Source organism: Papilio polytes, unplaced genomic scaffold (genome assembly GCF_000836215.1).
Source record: "Papilio polytes unplaced genomic scaffold, Ppol_1.0 DF823901.1, whole genome shotgun sequence".
NCBI lineage: Eukaryota > Metazoa > Arthropoda > Insecta > Lepidoptera > Papilionidae > Papilio > Papilio polytes.
Window position 1 is genome coordinate 1,905,164 of NW_013525303.1, and position 9,698 is coordinate 1,914,861.

General features: G+C 33.5%; 2 protein-coding genes across 2 annotated transcripts in view; one reads left to right on the plus strand and one right to left on the minus strand.

The window, feature by feature from the left end:
* Positions 1 to 6,804, minus strand: part of LOC106102894 (transmembrane protein 68) — an 18,729-nt gene extending 11,925 nt beyond the window's left edge. The window contains exon 1 of the mRNA XM_013282504.1: positions 6,544 to 6,804. Coding sequence (XP_013137958.1) covers positions 6,544 to 6,604 — 61 coding nt within the window. The 5' untranslated portion in view covers positions 6,605 to 6,804. The remainder of the gene's footprint in view (positions 1 to 6,543) is intronic.
* A 298-nt stretch (positions 6,805 to 7,102) lies between these two features.
* The window catches only part of LOC106102904 (probable enoyl-CoA hydratase), a 4,464-nt gene continuing 1,868 nt past the window's right edge, over positions 7,103 to 9,698 (plus strand). Inside the window, exons 1-4 of the mRNA XM_013282521.1 lie at positions 7,103 to 7,301; positions 7,493 to 7,725; positions 8,345 to 8,495; positions 9,256 to 9,405. Coding sequence (XP_013137975.1) covers positions 7,175 to 7,301; positions 7,493 to 7,725; positions 8,345 to 8,495; positions 9,256 to 9,405 — 661 coding nt within the window. The 5' untranslated portion in view covers positions 7,103 to 7,174. The remainder of the gene's footprint in view (positions 7,302 to 7,492; positions 7,726 to 8,344; positions 8,496 to 9,255; positions 9,406 to 9,698) is intronic.

Consider the following 9,698-nt stretch of genomic DNA (forward strand, 5'->3'; position numbering starts at 1 on the left):
GGGGGTCATGACCCCATGACCCCCCCCCTAATCTGCCGTTGATTCAATAATCTTTAACGTCTCACTTAAATATAAATTGCCTTTACTGTATTACAACTGTGCTTAAATACTTTGCAAGTGTTCAAACATATTGATTTTGATCTTTACCAATATTCTAAAGAGAGAGAAGAAAGAAGAGAAAGAGAAGAGAGGAAAGATCTGTATTTTTGTATGTATTGTAATAACTCAAAAACTACTGGGCCGATTTCAAAAATTCTTTCACCATTAAACGGCTACATTATTAATGGACGAGATCGCAAGCAACAGCTAGTACCTATTTCGGTTATTTTCCGAGAAAAGGTTGCAAATATTAACCTAAGATTACGTAAGTTACTGCATACGAAGAATAGAGCAAAAGCTCCTGTATAAAGATCTTTTATCTTATCAATCTGATGTTCTCTTTATATAATTTGCATATGAGGTCAATGACTTTTAACAAATTCTGTCAGTATGTCCGACCTTGACAGAGAAATAACGAGGCTTAGGACGCGTATACACTAGCTCGACAGTAATAGGTTAAGAGCTATGCATTTTATATCAAAAAGGTTAAATGAACAAGCGGCCATCTTAATTTGCCGAAGTTGTGAAGGACTGCTGCCCATAGACAACAATTTGATTAGTTGCTTACCTACAATCGACAGACGATGCGACGACTATGCAAATAAAAAAAAAATAATACGTAATTTGGCAAGGCAATAGTGTGTAGGGACCTTAACGAAATTAACCTTGACTATTATTTATTAAAGCCTGGTTCCTACTAGGGCACTATAGTTTACAAACCAAGCATGGATTTTAGTGCTACTTAGTGTTCACATTATGCCATTGTATGTCAGTCCAGTTGAGTGCAAATGTCCAACTGTACTAGCCAAGTGAAACAAGTATGAATTAACATCAAGACGAATTTATACAGATTGTAAACTCTATAACCGAGTTCAATGTGAACGCATCATTACGATGACTGAATTGATAAATAGTCCGTGCCCCCCTAATCAAAAAAAGTAAACAATTGTCAAAGTGTTTTCGTTACACGATGATATGGTAATAAAATGGCCACATCTGGACAACTCTAGAAATAAATCATCGGCCAGCGACGCCCATGTTGCTCAGCCATCTTTTCTAATATTATAAAGAGGAAAGATTACTCCAAAAGTGTTGGGCCGATTTCAAAAATTCTTTCACCATTAAAAAGCTACCTTATCAACGAGTAATATATGCTATATTTTTTTTCACGCGGGCGAAATGGCCAGTAACAGTTAATCTATACTAATATAAAATGGATAGATTGGTATTTGTTAAAATAACTCCAAAAGTATTGGGCCAATTTCAAAAATTCTTTCACCATGATAAAGCTACGTTATCACTGAGTAACATAGGCTATGTTTTTTTTTATTAGCAAACGAAATCGCGTGTAACAGTTACATATAAAGTAACTACAGTTATGAACATAGCTTTACGGAGCAGGTGTAAGAGAAGCACCTGGCAAGTTCAAAATTCCATTGATGCGTCCTTTGGAACCAGTTGGTAACAAAAAAGGTCCAGACATCTGTACGGAGACGGTCCACGATCCGGTCCTAGTGCTCCTACGAAAATAATTGTAACTCACAAAATCATTTTTTCACTTACAAATACACTTGTCATAGCCAATTTAATGCACATTGTGTATTTATTAAAATTACTAGCTTTCGCCCGAGACTCCGTCCGCGTGGAATTTTAAAAAAAAAAAAACAAAATTAATTAGTATGTTCTTCTAGCCTATCGTCTACATCTATACCAAACTTCATCGAAATCCGTTCAGCCGTTTAGGCTACAAACTCTAACAAACATCCATTCATCCATCTAAACTTTCGCATTTATAGTATTAGTATGATATACCATTTAAATCATGATTCAAATTAGATCTTTAAATTTTTAATCCAAGAATACAAGGATCTTTTTTAGTAGTTCGATAATGACAACAAAAATTTTTTCACAAAAAATGAGTTACGATATTATGCGTAGGAGCCGTTTCATCGAACCCGTCCTTAACGTAATATTAGGTTTACCAACATGTCATTATATTTGATGAATGTACGTCGAAATATATTTTTTTAAAAGACGAGTTAATTTAAAATGCTATTTATAACAAAGGAATTAAACCACACAAGAGACTTCTTTGTATGCCATAAATTATGTGTAATAATTGAATATTTATTAAATGAATATGCCTTTCAAAACCGAGAATCGGTAGTAATCCAACATGGAAGTCAGCGTAAAATATATAAGGGGCCAGCTGAAAACCAGCGCAGAAACGGCCTGCGCCGTCTCTGCATTAGCCGAGCTTGCCGCCTTTTGCCACATTTTCTTTTTTTTACTAGTTTTAAGGTTGATGTATTTAAGATTTCATTTGTAGCTTGTTTTTGTGGCAATAAAAGTCCTATTTATTTATATACAAGTGGCTTTGATAAACAATACGTGATCAAAGATCGAGGATACAAGAATGTATAAAGTTACTAGCTTACTAGACTGTCCTCTGCATGTATACCAAATTTCATTGAGATCCGTTCAGCAGTTTAGGCTACAAACTCTAACAAACATCCCTTCATCTAAACTTTCACATTTTTATTACAGTAATAGCTTTCGCCCGCGACTCCGTCCGCGTGGAATTAAAAAAAAAACAAAACCAAGTAGCCTATGTGTTCTTCCAGACTATCCTCTACATCCTTACCAAATTACATAGAAATCGGTTCAGCCGTTTAGGCTACAAACTCTAACAAACATCCATCCATCTAAACTTTCGCATTTATAATATTAGTATGATATGAAGTATGATTAGTATGAAGGATAATTTATAAAATTAAATTTAGAATAGAAACGGCTCTCGGTTAAAAATATTGAACTTTGCTTCCATGATTATGTATCTTGTAAAAGATAAAAAATTCACCGGAAAGAAAAAAGCGATAAAAATGGGATTTTTTATAGTCCTGTGCATATCGTATCCCTACAGGACGTGCAAAGTTTGTTAAGATAATTATTTCACTGACAAGTTTATTTTTAAACCAAAAATAACGAATATATTACTAATACGAGCTGTTGCCCGCAAATTCGTCTGCGTGGTCTTAGAAAACATACAAACTATAAAATTACAAAAAGCTACGTTTCCCTCGGGAACCGGACATTTCTCGGGGATGAAGCTTATCCCATGTGTACTGCAGACTTTGTTTTATATATGTGCCAAATTTCAATAAGATATGTTGCACCGTTGCAGAATGATCGAGTAAACATTAAAAAACTAAATTAATGAATCCCACGGGAACCGTAACTATTCCCGGGATAAAAAGTAGCCTATGTGTTCTTCCTGACTATGTTCTAAACCTAAGCCAAATTTCATGGAGATCCGTTCAGCCGTTTAGGCTACAAACGCTAACAAACATCCATCCATCCATCCTTCCATCCATCCATCCATCCATCTAAACTTTCGCATTTATAATATTAGTATTAGTAAGAAGTAAGATTATAAATGCGAAATCTTAGATGGATGGATAGATGAATGTTGAGTTTGTAGCCTAACCTACTGAACGGATCTCGGTGTCATTTGGCATAGATGTAGAGGATAGTATAGAAGAACACATAGGCTACTTCCTTTTTTTTAACTCCACGCGGACGGAGTCCCATGCGGAAGCTAGTTATTGAATAAATATTCAGTAAAGACAACACTTAACTGTATTCAGAGACGTTTGATAGTTACTTAAATATTCCTTTAAATGTAGCATAGCAATAATAAAAAACAGAATTGTCATGCTAAATCCGCACTTAGTGTGGTCTTGTTAGACCCTCAGGTCTCTTTCAGTAGTCTTTTTTTTTAATTTTCCCTGCCTTATACTCCCGTAGGGTCGGCGCACCGGCGTTTTCGTCCTCCAAATAACTCTATCATCCGTCATATCAGACATCATTCCCTTCTTGATCATGTCACCTTTCACGCAATCCATCCATCTCTTTCTAGATCTACCTCTAACGGTGTAGACAATATATATCAATATCAATGAAGACAATATATGAAATTTTTGTACACATGTATCGAAATGGAAGTCTACAGTAAGCTTTATTTTACGTGCCTCCATATTTTACGTGTTCGTAATAAATTATACAACGAGCCTATAATTATGTCGTTCCGCGAATCTTATGAACTATTGATATTTTTATTTAAAAAAATATAGGACTTAAAATCCGAGATCTTTGTAAATGTCTTACCGTTCCCATATTTAAAATTACAAGCTTTTTGCTGTTGTTTGTACCCAGGATGTTTTTTATCTGTACACGTAATTGCAAAATTGGAAAATGAATTTATCCGAGGCGTACATGGCAACATTGTTGCAGATTTTACTAGGTTTTTTCATCATTCGAAAATTCATTGTTTATGGTAAACGGTAACGAAAATAGGCCAATAAAAACGTAGATATGTTAAGATCGTTCGCGACTTCTTCAGCGTAGGGTTAAAAATAAAACTAGGAACAAATATAGCCTACGTTCAGTAATAATGCAGCTTTCTAATAGTGAAAGAATTTTTGATATCATTACAGTAGTTTTCGAGATTTTTCGATACATACAAAAATACAAATCTTTATTTTACTACTACGATGACATTTTAACTGGTATGACATGACACGATCAAAACATGTAATCGACATATAATAAAACAGTGTACACAATATTTTAAAGTCAAAGTATCGCATTTTTAAATGGGTCGAATTTAAATCGGCAGCATAATTAAGTTATTAATAAACCGAAGAAAATCACTCATTAATTCAAGAAACAGTTTTGTGATGGGCAAATCAAAGTACGTTTTAAATCTTACTAAACTTACTAATATTATAAATGCGAAAGTTTAGATGGATGGATGATTGTTAGAGTTTATAGCCTAAATGGCTAAACGGATCTCCATGAAATTTGGCACAGATGTAGAGGATAGTCTGGAAGAACACCTATGCTACTTGTTTTTGATTTTTTCCGCGCGGACGAAGTCGCGTGCGACAGCTAGTAATTTTATATTAATAATAGTCAACGAAATGCATTAGCTTTGATGTTGACATTTTACCGACCTTAAAAACCAGTTGGAGTGACCAAATTACGTAGTATTTGCTATTGGTATAGTGCTATTCAAACTGTACAGCGGCTTCGCAATACCGCACGAGATACTACACAGTACTCAATGAAAATGTTTTGAAATGAACCTAGAATATTTTGAATTTATTTATTGCATGCAAAAATACTCTTTATTATAATATCTTTTGCTCGCCACTTTGTCCGCGTGAAATTAAAATAATATAAAATATAGTCTATGTTACTCACCGATATATTACCTTTCAAATGGTGAAAGAATTATCAAAATCAACCCAGTAACTTTTGAGTTATTTCAATACATACAAAAATAAAAAACTTTCCTCTTTACAATATTAGTAAAGACTATATTTTTCCCAGATGTCTGTGTTAAACTTAAAAAACTGAAGTACATATGTACCATATGCATTCTTCCAGACTATCCTCTACATCTTTATTAAATTTAAACAAAATCCATTCAGCTTAGGCTACAAACTCTAACCAATATCCATGCATCCATCCATTCCAAATTTTGCATTTCTAATATTAGTAAGATATTGCTTTTGAAAATCTTATTTGTATTAAACATACTATTAAGTAGTTAGTACATAAATGTTTTGGCTTAAGTCAATAACTAAATAGTGTAATGACTTGACCAAGAAACACAAAACAACTTTGTTGAACAACATTTTTTACCAACTTCATAAAGGTTCTTAAAATTTTTTACATGATCTTTTTATTTTTTATTGAATACTAGCTGTTGCTGACTTCGCCTGCATGAAATTTAAAAACAATAAAAGTATAGCCTATGTTACTCACTGATAACATAGCTTTTTAATAGTGCAACAATTTTTTTAAATAGGCCTAATAGTTTTCGAGTTATTTTACATAATGCAGAAATACAAATCTTTCCTCTTTATAATGTAAGTATAGAAAAAAACACAAGTAAAGATAATTTCATATTATCAGTAAAAAAGATCTAACTATGATAAAGTATTTGAATTCCTTTTAGAATTATCACCTTTTAGTTACTGAAGTACATACTGAACATTATTGCACAAGAAATCTGAATAAAAAAAATTCAATCAAGTTTTCATACTTGGTAATTAAAAAAACTTTACAAGGCAATGCTAGATGTGTACAATATGATTCATATTTAATAAGTCAGCAGAAAATAGGATAAAAATTCCATGGTTAATCATACTTCTTTAATCATATTGTTTGAAGAAAATTTAGCATTTTTTTATTAATAATTTAGTATAAATTTTTACGTAAAATTCAAGAAAATTAAGATACAATAAAGTAGGCTGTTCTCAACGTCAGAAAATTCTGTTTTTCATGAACCCAACTGAAAATATTCACTGTGGGAAAACTACCTTAATTTTCAGTTCAATTTGTATTTCTTATTTACGTATAAAATTTGATACTTACCAATAATATCATACAGGCTCGCTGTATAATTGCCTACGATATATGATAGATAATAGTTCATTTTAGTTTAACAGCTGATCGCAAAGTTTGGACACAAAGAAGCAATGTTTCACTTCCGCTAAATGTTCACTAAGTATATATAAGATTAAATCACGCGTCTCCCACACATGTGGTAAGTGTTTTATAATAAGTAAATTATAAAGTTTTTATTATTATACGCGAAAGTAAAATAAAATAACAATAGTTGCGAATACGGTCAAATCGATCAACAATCTTTTGACATTGACATTTGGCCACGGAATACATTTGACGCACCATATATTTTTACATCTTTTAGAAATGAAGGTGATTTTAATTTTAAATGATGTAGTTTTCATAAGACATGCTGGACTTTCAGTTTAAAATTGAATTGGTACCTAGAAATTATTTACGAATTTACATTGGTTACACGTTATAAGAATTAAACGAAACCACAAGTGTCTTTTAGCTTTCAAAAGCCTGCGAGATGTGCGTAATAAGGAATCTATTTGACATTGACATTTTTAATTAATCGCAGTCTTAATTTTTAGGTTAAATGTTCACTTGTTCAGTTTTACTATTTGCGATATCAGCCGGCAAATAGTTAAACATCATGAAATCTATGTTAAGAGTTATTTTATCCAAAAATGTTTCATTTTCACGTATTAACATTATTCGATTCGCGTCAAATGATACCCAAAAACAAGAGCAAGATCAAAAAGCTGAAGAAATTGTTAAAAGTATGTACTCTTCAATTTAACTAGTTGGTTTTAAAACCATTATTTTCGGTACAGATGTAGAAGCCGTAAGATAAAAGGGCTGTTTAAAAATTACAATCATGACGCGCACTTTATAAAATTTTGAGTATGATTCTTACAAAAAAAAACTCATAATTGTTAAATGTTATACTAATCTAGGATATTTCTTTCAGATATAACAATTGAGAAATATGGAGGTATCACCACATTGAACATAGACCGTCAGAAGTCTAGAAACAGTCTGGATGAAGCCACACTGCGTGAAATGACAGCTGCAATAAATGCCTTTGATAAGGATGCTGAGGCCAAGGTGCTGGTGTTTAATGGAGAAGGTGGGACATTTTGCTCTGGGTTTGACCTGGATGATATGGGAGCAAAAGGTTATAATACACTACGGGATGCAGCTGTAAGTTAAATATTAATTTATATTTAAACCATTTCTCATTATTCAATGAAAAAAGAAAGCAATCATGCTATCATATTTTATACTAATATTATAAATGAGAAGTTTAGATGCATGGATGTTTATTAGAGCTTGTAGCCTAAATGACTCAACAGATTTTGACTAAATCTGGTACAGATGTAGAGGATAGTCTGGAAGAACACATCAGCTACTCACTTGTTTTTTTTTTTAATTCCACATGGTTGGAGTTGTGGGCGGGCTTAATAGCATAATTGTTTCGAGTAAAGGCTACCAAATTAGCACTTTTGGGTTCAAATTACCATTTTACTATTGTTGTGAACAATAACAAGCTTTTTAAAGCTCATCTGAAATGGTTGCAAATAATATTAGGAAACTAAGTATTAACTGTGACTTTCTTCATATGGAATTTAAAAAAAAACGCTAAGTAGCCTATGTGTTCTTAAAGACTATGCCTAAACCTATGTCAAATTTCATCAAGATCTGTTCAGACAGTTAGCAAGCAAACTCTAACAAATTTGTGCACTGAAATTCAGTCACTCTCATTATCTTAAAACTGGATTAGGTTCAAATTTTTTTATTTTAGTTTTCTTTGATTTTTCAGTCTCGGCTACTTCGACGGCCACTATGTGATAAGCCCACTATAGCTGCAGTAACTGGATATGCAGTGGCGGAAGGATTTGAACTATCATTAGCTTGTGATTTACGTATAATTGAGGATACTGCGGTTGTCGGTTGTTTAGGCAGAAGGTTTGGTAAGTTAAAACATCCAACTGCTTCTCTTTTACATAAATGTCTCATGTACAGTGATGGAAATCCACCTCATTAAAGCATTACCCTATTTTACAGTGGTAGTGCCCGCTTTAACATCTTAGCACGAATAGGCCGGAACGCCCGGTGTAATACCACGACCACACAGAAGACAGGCGTGAAATGGAAGCAAATCCGTGTTTCGTCTGATGAGTGTGGTGACGGAGGCCTAATTTAAGTCCCTTTCTCTTTACCACCCTTATCTCATAAGGAGAGGATGGGAAGGGGAAGTGGATTTGATGGTGGAGGAGATGCATAGGAAGGGGAAATATCCTCTTTATGTACGTCTTCTCCGTCGGATAAGGGTCGGCAACGCATCTGCAATTGCGAATGTCTATGGGCAGCAGTCGCTTCGCCATTTTGGCGGATTCAGGTGGCTGCTTGCTCGTTTGCCACCTTATGATATAAAAAAAAATTACCTTGTTCCTTACAATGCCACAAAGTCTTTTCTTACAAATCCAAACTGATTTATAATAAGGAAATATTTGAATTTATCTATGAATGAAAATAACTCTAAAACTACTAAACCAACATAAAAAATACTTGCACCATTAAAACGCTACCTCACTGAGTGAAGCAAAGAGATACATTTTTTTATCGCGATACATTTTTCCAATATTAGTAGCGTGATACATTTTTCCAATATGGTTTTATATTCCTCGTTAGGCTATACAACCAATTTTAAAAAGAATCAATTTATTCTAGGGGTGCCACAAAGTATATACGGTGCGCGACGTTTGACAAGTCTGATAGGGCTGTCACGTGCACTAGATCTGTTGATGACAGGTCGGTTGATCACAGGCACGGAAGCACATGCTATGGGGCTGTCTTGCAAACTGACTTCTACAGGAACTGGTAAATAGACTTTTTTTCTGCCAGGATTTTTAGGGTGCGGCAGTGCCCTTGTCAAGGTCAAAACCATCCGATGAAGTTTTTTGTAGAATTTTTAAGTGTAAACGTCTAGTGAAGTCACAAATTTCCTTGTATTTTACTGACATTGTCTTAAAATGTCTTATTAAGATAGACTCGATGAAAAACTAACACCATTGGAGCAAATTCCTTTATTTTTGACCGACTTCCCAAAAGAAGGAGGTATTCAATTCGTCGGTATATTTTTATTTTTTATTTTTTTTTTTATGTGTGTTACG